General features: G+C 39.2%; 1 protein-coding gene across 2 annotated transcripts in view; it reads right to left on the reverse strand.

Annotated features, from left to right (window-relative positions):
- nup214 (nucleoporin 214) overlaps nucleotides 1–12500 on the reverse strand; it is a 51138-nt gene that overhangs the window by 11914 nt on the left and 26724 nt on the right. For both annotated transcript variants that reach the window (XM_053230407.1, XM_034300597.2), the window contains 9 exons: nucleotides 11403–11469; nucleotides 8640–8715; nucleotides 8125–8197; nucleotides 7971–8041; nucleotides 6845–7828; nucleotides 5611–6117; nucleotides 3131–3201; nucleotides 2589–2754; nucleotides 1–78 (listed from right to left, as the gene is read on the reverse strand). The exon at nucleotides 1–78 is cut by the window's left edge and continues 72 nt beyond it. In XM_053230407.1, the coding sequence (XP_053086382.1) occupies nucleotides 1–78; nucleotides 2589–2754; nucleotides 3131–3201; nucleotides 5611–6117; nucleotides 6845–7828; nucleotides 7971–8041; nucleotides 8125–8197; nucleotides 8640–8715; nucleotides 11403–11469 (2093 nt within the window). The remainder of the gene's footprint in view (nucleotides 79–2588; nucleotides 2755–3130; nucleotides 3202–5610; nucleotides 6118–6844; nucleotides 7829–7970; nucleotides 8042–8124; nucleotides 8198–8639; nucleotides 8716–11402; nucleotides 11470–12500) is intronic.

Consider the following 12500-nt stretch of genomic DNA (forward strand, 5'->3'; position numbering starts at 1 on the left):
CGCTCGGCTTCTGCTCTACAAACGTCGAAACTCCGTAGCCGAACGCCTTCGCGCCGCTGTTCCCAAACAGATTACCACCTGCGCAAAACAAACAAACAAACAAACAAACAAAAAAAATCAACCATCACATCACAGCATGCTTTAAATCACACGGGTTACTAAGCCTCAGCACACACAGCTGCTTCCATACATAAGGAATAAAACACTGCGTGTGTCGTGTTGTTATAGGAAAATAATCAACAACAGGGTGGAGTGATAAAGCAGAGTTACTTTCACCACCGGGAAGTTGATTATTTTCCAGTAACAGCACGTCCTGATGGTGTTTTAGTCCTCTTACACCACGACAATTTTCTTTGTAACCTCTAACCATTACAAAGCACTGAAACTGGAGACTCCTTCCTAAACGAACTCATTTCACTGACTTTGCAAAACATGATATATAACTAAAAACGACTAAAATGTATGACGTGGCACTCTTTAATTGCAATTCTGGCCAAACTGCTGTGGTACGAGTGGAATAAAACGCTTGAGGTCATGCTGTTATAGGAAAATAATCAGCGACTGAAGCGGAGTTACTGCTACCTCCTCAAAGTTGATTATTTTCCTATAACAGCACGTCCTGAAGCGTTTTATTCCTTTTACACCACAGCTTTTTTTGCCAGTCAGTACAATTTTTTATTTATAATGGAAAGAAATGTACTTTTTATCTGTTTATAGATACATTTAATGTTTGTAGAACGGCCTGTTCTCACTCACTCATGTTATAGCAGCTATAAACCGTCGTTTTCTCTTTCTTCACGTTAATAAGACAAAAAAAAAAAAAAAAAAAACACGCAGTTTACTGAGACATGTTCCTGAGGATGTCAGAAACTGACTGCTACAAAGCACTGACACTGGAGACTCCTTCCATAAATGTTAAATAACCGTCCCTGTGAATGAGCTGTTACTATAGAAACGATAAGGCACTAGAACAAGCGCATCAGTATAAAGCTTCAGCAGCGCTGTGGTATAAAATCAGGCTGAAATCTGAACTTGGCCTAACAGATTATAGCAGTTATAAACTACAGCGTGCTGAAGAGCACAAGTGCGACAGAGTGAACGCTATTCTGAGTAACGGTGCCTCCCCTCGTGTCACCTCCTGTCTAACCCTCTGCAGCTGAGCTAGGAAAACATCCACACTTTATCCACCACATACCAAAGCAGCTATTTATTCCTCCAGTCATTAACTGTGTGTGCGAACAGCAGCGTTTCCATCCTGGCTGTCTGTACGCCAGGAAAGGTGGCAGAGTTGGCATAAAAAATTTTAAAAAATGACACAATAAAGTGTGATGATGATAATAACAACGTGAGTGTTATTATGTTCCAGTTAGAGATGAGGGATATGACCCAAAAAAAAAAAAAAAAAAAAAAAATAATAATATCACGATACACGATATATAGCTTTGCTACAAACGGTCAGCAAAACAGTCGGTATTGCCGCATTAAACCAAAACGCTCATGGACGATTCTGTAAGAAAAAAACACCCGGAAATAAATGCACTTCGCTGCGCGTTGTGATGTATCACACCCCCCCCCCCAGCATGCATCATTTGCATATAACAATATAACAGCACCGTCTGGAGTGCGCTATTCCACTGATACCACAACAATTTGCAAACGATTGCAATGTTTAATTTACTAATGAACGACACGTCACACATTTTAACGGTTTATAGTTAGATACAATGATGTAGAACATCCGAGAGAGGAGTTAGTTTCCGTTCTTGCTTACGTTAAAGCTGCGATAAACAGTCATTCCCTCACCAGCCTCCCCCTCTCTCTCTCTCTCTCTCTCTCTCTGTCCGTCATTCTGTTACAGAGAAACCGGAAAGCATAAACTGCTCTGTCCCGAAGACTTTTCAAAAGCGTTACAAAAGCGCTGACACTGGAGACTCCTTACATAAATATTAAATATACATCTCCTGACAGAAAAACTCCCACATCAACAAATATACATTTTACTTTGTTTAATAACACAATTTTTTTAAAACTCCGTTTATTATTAGTCTTAGATTACGTGGCGCGTCTACTGTACGAGTCCCTGTGAATGAACTGTTACTATAGAAACGATAACGCATTAGAACGAGCGCATTAATATAAACCCGTCTTTCACGTTACAGCCGGAACTACTGTCTGAACATCCAGCTTCTTCAGATGTTTTTTATTAGTTAAAGTTGTTACATGAATTCTAATTTTACGTAACAAAAAAAACTAAAGAAGCTGGATATATTTTTCAATAAAGATTAAAGATTAAAGAGAAAACATTACACCTGAAATAACGTAATTTAACACTGAAAAGGCGAAAAAAAATGAACAAGAACCTTTTAAGAAAGAAAAACGACATTTTACAATTAAGTATCTTTCAAACATTAAATCAGCTGCTGTCAATTATTTTATAACTAAAAAAAAAATAATAATAATGATAAAAAAAAAAATGTAACAGTAAGATGTCACAATATCTCCTAAAATCATATCATATCATAACATGGTCTACTTTCTAGACTCTTGATCAGAGTAAGATTTCTGGCGCTAGAACACCGAACCCTCACTTGTTTGATTGGTTTGTCCGAAAGCGCCGGTGTTGGTGGATCCGAACGGGTTTTTGTTGGCAGCGTCTTCGCTCGGCTTTCCTCCCAAACCGCTGAAAAATCCTCCGCCTGAGGAGCTGGAGGAGTTGGCCGCCCCTGAACCGAACAAACCTCCGCTGGACGACGGCTGTCGGGAGAAAAACACGGAGAATTAGAGGAGAAAAACGATTGTACGCCGATTTAAACCACGAGATTAAACACAAACGACACAGCTAGCACGAACACTCCCGGATAAACGCTGGGAAAATTGATAAAATTACACCAAAGCGCTATGGGCTCTGGTGTTTTGCAGAATTGTGTTCGATTCTTTATGCAACAAATGGTCTGAACCAACATTATTAAAAAAATTTATGCTTTCATCACAGTTTTTAGATTCTAGGCTTCTTAAAATGTGCTAAGTGATTAAATACCTCAGAGTGAAGTGGGAAAAACACAAACCTGACACAGAATCAAATAAAAAAATCTGATGGAAATAATAACAACGACGATATTTAACACTTTACCTGGCCAAAGACGCTGTTGGTGCTCGGCTGCTGACCAAACACTGATGAAGTCGAGGTGCTGCCAAACGCCGCTAGAGTGGGAGAAGAAGGGAAAGATAAATAAATAAATAAATAAATAAATAAATAAATAAGGCACTGATCTCCCAAGAACGTAAATAACACGTGCTAATCTGTGTGTACTGGGCGATAAATAAATTGCTCCAGATAATTCTGCGTCCATCTCGCTGACTTTAATGGAGAATGAAGTCTATGAGCTGTGCCGTAAATCTGTATAAAATATCAACGTAAAAAAACCTTTTCAGTCTCTATTTAAATGCTACGAAACGCTTTTTTTTTTTTTGTTTAATTTTGCGATACTAAGCTGTAATCCCATTTTGTTATTAAAAGCTAACACATTGTGTAATTTTATCTTTATCAAATTTAATACATGCCCTTCGGACACATTCATTCACGCATGTGACCCCTGTTCCTGAAGTGACTTTCAGCTTTTAGTCAACGGCAATAATTTTATTCAAATAACTCAATTTGCATTGACTCCGCCCACATTCGCATATTCATTAAAACAAACCTATGCAAAGCTGGAGGTGTCATTTTGTTCATTTAACAGATATATTTTCCCGCAAAGCTTGCAATACTTCTTAAGTTTGCCTTAATATTAAATATCAGAGCCTAAATATTAAATGTGATTAAGGTTTTATTTTTAAGGCTTTTAATGACAAACAAGATAAAAATTTTAACATTTTAAGCAGTGAGTAGAACATATACAGTATTTAGCAGACTTTTAGCAACATTCGTATGAAAATGATGGTTTCGATGATACTTAAGGTGTAAATATTGGAAGTCATTATATTATTTCATGAGAAGAATTAAGAATAATGATATAATACGTACAAAAATAGATTTTAACAGCTGGTTAAGCAACAACGGAATGAAATTTGTCAGGGTTATAAACACACCGATGATACCTACGATACTGTGGAAAGTGGACTGTAGCTTAATTTCCAGCAATATTTTGTTTGAATATTATCTATTATTATTATTAGAAATATTATCTAATATTATTATCTGAATATTAAAGAAGTTAAAGCAAATCTGCACAGTCAGAACATTAATGTTTCCTCTAAACACAGAAATAAATGAAATAAAACCTGAACAAAGCGAACGAAGCGAAATTCCCCTCTGAGTAATGTCTCTATTAGCGAATTCTTCCCAGGGAGGAATTTGACCCCTGAGCTAAAAAAACAAAAACAGGTGGAACTGAAACATTCATTCCAAAGTCGCAGTGAAATTCCCGACAGGAAGCTGCTGAAGGTGACCACGGATCAGCTGCAAGAGAATTCTGGGAATTTGTAGGAACGGGTGAGATCGTCAGAGCACAGGCCACGCCCCTAGATGAGGCGTCCTGAGATAAAACCGACACGGACAAACACCAAATACGCTGCTGAATAATTAGCTTTTACATAGCTATATTTAGCAAACTGTAACTAATTAACTTAATTTATTCGATATATGATGCATTGTTGTTATCATCATCGTATCTTTTGAGTCTTTTCAAAGTATTTTTGCACCTTGGACACTCCACATGTGATTGTTGATTGGTGAAGCTTCCTGTAACATTTATTCCCACAACATTTACGGAAGGAGTCTCCAGTGTCAGCGCTTTGTCACAGTCAGAGGTGAAGCTGTAACTTTTCAGACGTTTTCAGGACAGACTTTACGCTTCAGCGTTAGGGGTGGGGCGATATGACAAAAATATCATATCATAATTCTCAGAGGAAAATTTCTACGATACATGAGATGCATCATGATATATAGGTTTGCTCACAAACTACCGTAAATACAGCAGTGTGGCTTTTTAAATAAAATCTTAATAAATAATAAACCATAAGATTAAGTTCCAATAACTTAAGTAAGTTTTAGTAAACTTTTTTTTACTTTTTAAGTAAACTTTAGTAATAGGATTTATTAATATATTTATTAATAAACAAAAATACAAAATATTTAACAGTGAAGGAAAAAAAAAACATTTTACAGTTTTAAAGATTAAATAAAAAAATTAACATTAGCTTCTTCGAGTTAGTTTGTAACTATATATATATATATATAAAAAAAATCCAAAATATTTTAATTAAAAAAAAAAAAAAAACGATATCCGCGATATACCAGAATTATATATATATTTATTAATATTTATATGATCATATCATATCGCCCAGCCTTACTTAACATGACAAGCTGTCTTTATTTATTTATTTGTTTGTTTATTTATTTTGTCTTCAATATCAAGAGAGAGAGAGAGAAAAAAAAAAAGAGAGGCTGGTGAGTGAACGACTGTTTATAGCTGCTATAGCGTAAGTGAGAACAGGAACTAACTTGTTTTGTGGATTTAATTATAAATGGATAAAGTCATTAGTAAATTGCTGAGGTATAAGAGGAATAAAACACTGTAATTCAGCAATAAGACAACACGAAGCTCTTACCAGTAGGCTGTCCGAAGCTAAACCCTGAAGACGTCGTCGTCGTGGCCGCGTTAGATCCGAATAAGGATCCCTGTCCAAACCCTGAGGTGCTGCCGCTCTGCCCGAAAGCAGGAGCGCTGCTCTGTCCGAAGATGCTCGTCCCGGTGTTCGCTCCGGAGCTGGTACTGCTCGACCCGAACGAGAAGGAGCTGGCGTTGGTGGAGCTAACCGAACCGAACAGCCCTCCTCCTCCTCCACTTCCCCCCCCGCTGCTGGACGCCGGAGCAGGAGCCGAGCTCGGAGTAGCCGTCTGTCCGAACCCGGAGCTGCCCCCGAACGCCGACTGGCCAAAAGTGAAGCCGCTGGCCGAGGAGAATCCGACGGATGCCGGCTGTCCGAAAACCGGTTTTCCAAAACTGGACGTGGTGGAAGGAACACCGAATCCTGAAGATCCAAACGCAGGGGTGGAGCAGGTACTGACCGTCTGAGAGAACACTGGAGTCGGAGCTGGAGCAGACGTACTGACAGCTACGTAATAATCAAAGAAAACGCACGTGTGTAACATAAATATATTAATATATACACACACACACACACACACATACATACACACACAGCTTCATTACAGCCAAAAAAAAAAAAGGAAATCAAGAAACGATTTCAAAATCTACAATTAACTAAATAATAAATTCAAACATTCGTTACATTTATGTGCTCTTTTTTCCCCTTTTAATAAGAATTATATAATAAAGTTTATATGTATATAAACTATTTTTGGATTATTAAAGCCACTCCTAGGAGTTAGAGAGAGAGAGAGAGAGAGAGAGAGAGAGAGAGAAATTAGGGCAAAGAAGAGAGAAAAAAAAAAGAAAAAGGTTCTTAAAGGTGCACGTATTAGCATGTTTGAATGAATTAAAACTAATTTTTTATGTTTTTATATGTGATGTAGAAAAAAAGGAATCCGAATAAATGCATGTCAATTATGCAATTTTTCGTATTACAATTAAAATTAAAAAAAAAAAAAAAAGAAAAGAAAAGATAAAAAAGACAAAGTAGCTCCTGAGTCCCAATTTGCGCTCAGTAGTGAGTATAATCTTGTGATTAGGGATCCATTAGAGATTCAACTTTTTTACGAAACGTAAAATCAAGCTAAATATGTGCTTTAATGGTGTAGGCTCATTAATATTCTAATGTATTTGCAAACTGATTAAACATGGTGAAACAGGTGTAAATGAGATGGGAGGAGCTGCTCTACCTGCTGTACTGATGACCGGGGTGAAGGTGGTGACTGTTAACGTTGTACTGTTGGAGCTCACAGCTGGCTGGGTGAAGATGGAGCCCGGCGTGGTGGAGGGTGGAGCTGCTGCTTCTGCTGCTGCTGGTGCTGGTGCTGGTGGTTGTTGTTGTTGTTGTTGTTGCTGTTGTTGTTGTTGTTGTTGTTCTACCGGAGCAGAGCTGGCTGTAGTAGCAGGCGTCGTTTCCTGGACGGGTTTCGACGCCGTTACAGGCACCGTCTCGGCGGGAAGCGGTGTAGATGTGACCGTGGGTGTGGGAGTGGGAGTGGCCTCGGGAACGGTCGCTGTTTGGGTCGACGGATTTTCTGCCTCTTCCTGCTTGGGTTGGGAAGGCGGAGTTTCTTCTGTGACGGACGCCGGAGACGGAGTGGCCGTAGAGACAGCGGAAGGTTCAGGACTCGGCTCTGAATGAGGTTCTTCAGGCGTCGTGGCGGAAATCGACTCGGGTGGAGGAGAAGGTTCGGGTTCGGGAGGTTTCTCGGCTACGGAGGGCGTTTCCTGAGGAAGAGGAGCCGCGAGCAGGGAGCTGAAGGACGGCACGGACGCAGACGACGCAGACGTAAAGGAGAACGTTTTGCTGGTCAGCGATGATGCTGCGCACTCAGGAGGCTTAAAAATTCCTGGATTTTTAGACGCATCCGCTGTAGCGCTGCCCGAATCCGAGTCGTTTCCAGCGGCGACGGGTTTCGAAGGGTTTCCGAAAGTGAACGTCGCGCCAGGACCTGCGCTTCCAGACGGCTTGAAGGTGAAGGCCATATTGGGCTTAGGGGATTCTTTAACCTCGTCTCCTGGGCCAACTCTGAGACCGAAGAAAGAGCCGAGAGAGTCTTCTTGAGCTTTGGGAACCTGGAACGGGGGAATCGTGGAGCTTTTGCCTGGTTCCCCCATCGAGCTCGGGACAGAACTGGCAGGTTTCTGGGGAATTTTACCCACCTGGGTCACACCTTTTTCAAAATGGAGAGTGGAGAGAAAAAAAGAAACAGAGCTAAGAGTTCAATTTCTACATACAACCTTTATGAATGTAAGGAAAAAAAAATTTCCAACAATTACAGCTTCTTTCAGATGATTACAAGGTCACATATTTACTTTGAGAAGTGTTCGCTGCCTGAGATTGAGATGACGTGGCACTCAGGTTGAAGGTGAATCCTGCAGGTGATCTGCAATTAATTATGGATGTTAATTATTAGGTGAAAATGGTCTTTAAGATTTTAGTTATTAATATAAATAAATACACACTCACACTCCTCTGCTGCTCTGCTGTTCCAGAGACGAGGTCAAGCTGAATGGCGCAGCAGTGTCAGGTTTGGTTAGACCTAAACACACACACGCAGTTTTATAAACACCATTACCACTACTACTAATAATAGTACTACTAATAATAAAGAAATAAACAGGACAGAATAATGATCTAATAATTATATAATTACTAATCAATCTCCATCAGGGTGCTTTCACATATCGAACTTGGGTAAAACACTGAGCACAAGACCTGCAATTAAAGGTCAAGGGTGCCAATACTTTAATCTCAGCCAAAAAACATGAGAGACATCTGAGTGCCAGCTTTAGAGCTTTCTGTGTCTAAATCTCAAACATCATCATACTGAGCACTGTGTAGTGCACTAAGTAGAGGGTACAGCATCATTAAATGAAAAAATAAGTAAAAATAAACCGTAAACATTTCATCGTACGATAAAATCGGAAATGGAAACGACAGCAAAACGCGAGATCGTGAATTTCCAAAGTGAGAATTCTTACCGAACACAAAGCCAGCTTGGGCCGGAGCGCTCTCTGTGACCGGAAGATGAACCTTTACTGCGCTCTGGGTGGAATTCTGAAGAAGACGGAGTTAAAATATAGAAAAAAGGACACATTAATATGCCGTTACACGCTGAATGATTAGCGTCCTGTAACATGACATAACATTTTATAAGTATAAAATTCAGAGACCGAGAACTAACGCAATTTATATTTTCAGTAAAGAAGATAAAAAGGGATGCAACACAGACAATAAAGTATAACTCATAAATAACTCAGAGAAGCATAATTACTGTGGAGTCTTTTAGGGAATAAATAATAAGGAAATTGTATACAATGAGGGGAAATAATTACTCAGACACTTCTTTTCGTTATTTAAATGTACTTCCTGTGCATATATTGCAAATTTACACACATCATGTCTTACATTTGTACTTATAATTCTAAATCTAAATAAAAATAAATCAAGTTCTAGATATAAATGCTCTCATAGAAGTTGCACTTGGTGTCATTATAAATGACGTTGCCATTGGTTTCATGCATGAAGATTTCATGCAACATTCAGCAATCATAGTGAAGGTGAAGGAGCTTCCTAAAGTTCTTAATAAACAACACTCGAATGGAAAAAGCTGCAGAGCCGTAGCAAAAACTCCAGCACAACTGGTTCGATAATATGCAGGTGGAAAGTTCATGGAACAACAACTCATTATCCATGCAAGATTTCTCAGACTAATGATAAGGATGATAAAACGGAAGCCACTTGAAAAGAGTTGCAGGACGACCTGAAAGCAGCAGAAACAACAGTTATACTGAGAACAATAAGCGACGAAATGTACTGCAATCATCTCCGTTCCTACACCTCAGGCTAAACTCCATGGCTGAAGCAGTTAGAAGCACAGAGACGTGCGTCTAAAGGTGTTTAGAAAGATCGGAACCCTTCTGGAACAATATGCACGATACCATAGCATACAGTGAAGCGCGGTGGTGGGAGCATCATGATATGCGGCCGCTTGTCTGCAAACGGCGCTGGAGCATTAAACGTCATGGAAGAAAATGTTAATGGAAATGTTAATGTTCTGGTGCATGTTAGAGGAGAATTTTATCTCGTCGACGGAGAAACTGAATCTGGGGAGAAGATGGACGTTTTAACAAAACGAACTTACAGCCAAAATAACTCAAGAATCAAAATAACTAGCGAGTTCATACCTTCGTAACCTTGGGGAATTGAAGATGATAATGGAAAGAGGAAGGACAGAGGAAACTGAATCACAAATTAATTCTTAACATAAGAGTCTCTGAGCTGTTATTGACAACAAAAGCTGTGTAATGAAATGCTAATGTTAGTAATTTGCAGTGTATGAATACTTTTTCCCTATCAGTTTATTTATTTATTTATTTTTTAACACATTTTTTTAAAAAATCTTTGTTCATGCTTATGAATACAGACTTTTTTGTTCCTATTTATAAGTACAAAGTCAACTTTCAGCCTGATCTTAGTTTCATCTCAGGATTTCTCACAGATACATATTCAAATATTCCTGAAAAATAAAGAGGCTCACAGGTATGTCTTTACTGAATACTTCAACAAATTAAACTTTGGGACCTGACTGTAGTATCGATATCATTTTCTACTCGATTTATTCTCATCTAATAATAAAACAAACCAACAGTTATGACCTCCGACTGACCCTCTGCGTTTTACGTGCTGAGTGAAAACACACTCTCGTCATTAAGCGCCGTCACATGTTTCACTCTCCTGCTAGAATTTCAGACGGGTCTGGGGTATTTCACATTACCTCACCGGCGTCTCTTTACTCCCACCATGAGACCGACGACGCTGCTTCGGCAGCTCCGGGTAAAATACGCCGTGTTTATAATTGTGTGTGCACGGAACAAAGAAAAGAAATGAAACACGTCTGCATAAGGATAAATTCCTGGTATGAAAGTTTTGTTCGTTTTTTTTTTTAAAGTGTGACATAAACGCATACAAATGAGATTTAATTTTACACCACTGCACTGCCGAGTTCCAGATTCTGATTGGTCACATGGCGTTGATTAATTTTCTTTTAGCTGTGCACGCTGCAACACACATTTTATGAGTTTATGTTAATGCGCTCGTTATGGTTTCTATAGGAACAGCACGTTCACAGGGACTTGTCCAGCTGACGCTCCTCAGAAACGGACTAAAAAAAAAATAAATCGTTGAAATGATGATGGAAGCGTTTCTAGTGTCAGCAGTCAATCAGTAACTTTTCCGATATTTTCAGGACAGAGGGGTTTTTGGCGTTTCTTTCCGGTTTCTTGGTAACATGACAATCTGCGTGGTTTTTTTTTTTTTGTCTTCCAGAGAGTGAAAAAAGAGAAGCTGGTGAGAAAATGATATAAAGCTGCTACAACGTGAGTGAGAATTCGTTTCGTGGATGCTCCATGACATTAAATGTAACTCTAAACGGATAAAAAGTATGACATGTCGTTCTTTAAAAGGAATAAAACACTCAGGGACGTGCTGTTATTGTAAAATGATCAACAGTAACTCCGCTTCATCACACCACAGCGTCGTTGATTGTTTGACTATCACAGCGTGACACACGGTGATTTATTCCTTACACACTTAAAGACAGTATAATAAAATAATGCACATTCTATACATGTGAGTGACGTGATGCGAAGGCGACGGTTCTTTGCACTGATTAGAGATCCGGAGCGACAGATCCGGCTCGGTGCTTCAGGCTAATTCAGGCTGCTGTAGTTTGCAGTACTCACTTTTTTGGCCTCGACGGTCGCCAGAACCTGCTGAAAGGTTTGATCTGCAGATGAAGACATGGAGGAGCTGCAGGATAGAAAGAGTAAGAAAGACAGGAAATCAATCAATAACTGTAATTATTTATTATTATTATTATTATTATTATTATATTATATTATTATATAGAAAAGAAATTAGCTAAATTACTCTGACAGGAATGGACCACTGTTTACGCTATGTTTACAGAATACATCAGAAGTGATAAAAACGGTTCCTGAAACAGCTCTATGGCACACTATATGGCCAAAAGTTTGTGCACCCCTGACCATCACACCCATATGTGCTTGCTGAACATCTCATTCCAGATTTATTCTTATAACATTGTTATAATGAGCTCCACTCTTCTGCGAAGTCTTTCCACTAGATGTTGGAGCGTGGCTGTGGGGATTTGTGATCATTCAGCTACAAGAGCATTAGTGAGATCAGGTGCTGATGTTGGGATGTCGAGGAGGTCTGGGGTTCAGTCGGTGTTCCAGTTCATCCCAAAGATGTTCAGTGGGGTTGAGGTCAGGGCTCTGTGCAGGACACTCGAGTTCTTCCACTCCAACCTTCACACACCATGTCTTCATGGAGCTCGCTTTGTGCACGGGGGCGTTGTCATGCTGGAACAGGTTTGAGTCTCTTAGTTCCAGTGAAGGGAAACTGTAATGCTACAGCACACAGAGACATTCTATACAACTGTGTGCTTCAGACTTTGTGGTAACAGTTTGGGGGAAGAAACACATCTGGGTGTGATCATCAGGGGTGCACATACTTTTGGCCAAACAGTGTATAAGGTATAAAGTTTGTTTATAAAATATGTTAGAAGTAACTGAAACTGAAACTTCAAACCATTACTTTTACATTTATTAATTCATTACTTAGTTTTATGTCAAAGTTTACTATTAAAAAATTAAGGATGGCACCAATCTGATTCCCAGGACAGTATCAGGCCGAAACCAGGAAAAAATGGAGGATTGGAAAATCGGAGGGAAAAAAAGGAATAAATCTGATCCCGTTATATGGGAATACTGTACGTGTTTACACGTATAAAGAGACATAATTGTATTTTTTGTCAG

This window comes from Pangasianodon hypophthalmus, chromosome 27 (assembly GCF_027358585.1).
Source record: "Pangasianodon hypophthalmus isolate fPanHyp1 chromosome 27, fPanHyp1.pri, whole genome shotgun sequence".
Lineage (NCBI taxonomy): Eukaryota > Metazoa > Chordata > Actinopteri > Siluriformes > Pangasiidae > Pangasianodon > Pangasianodon hypophthalmus.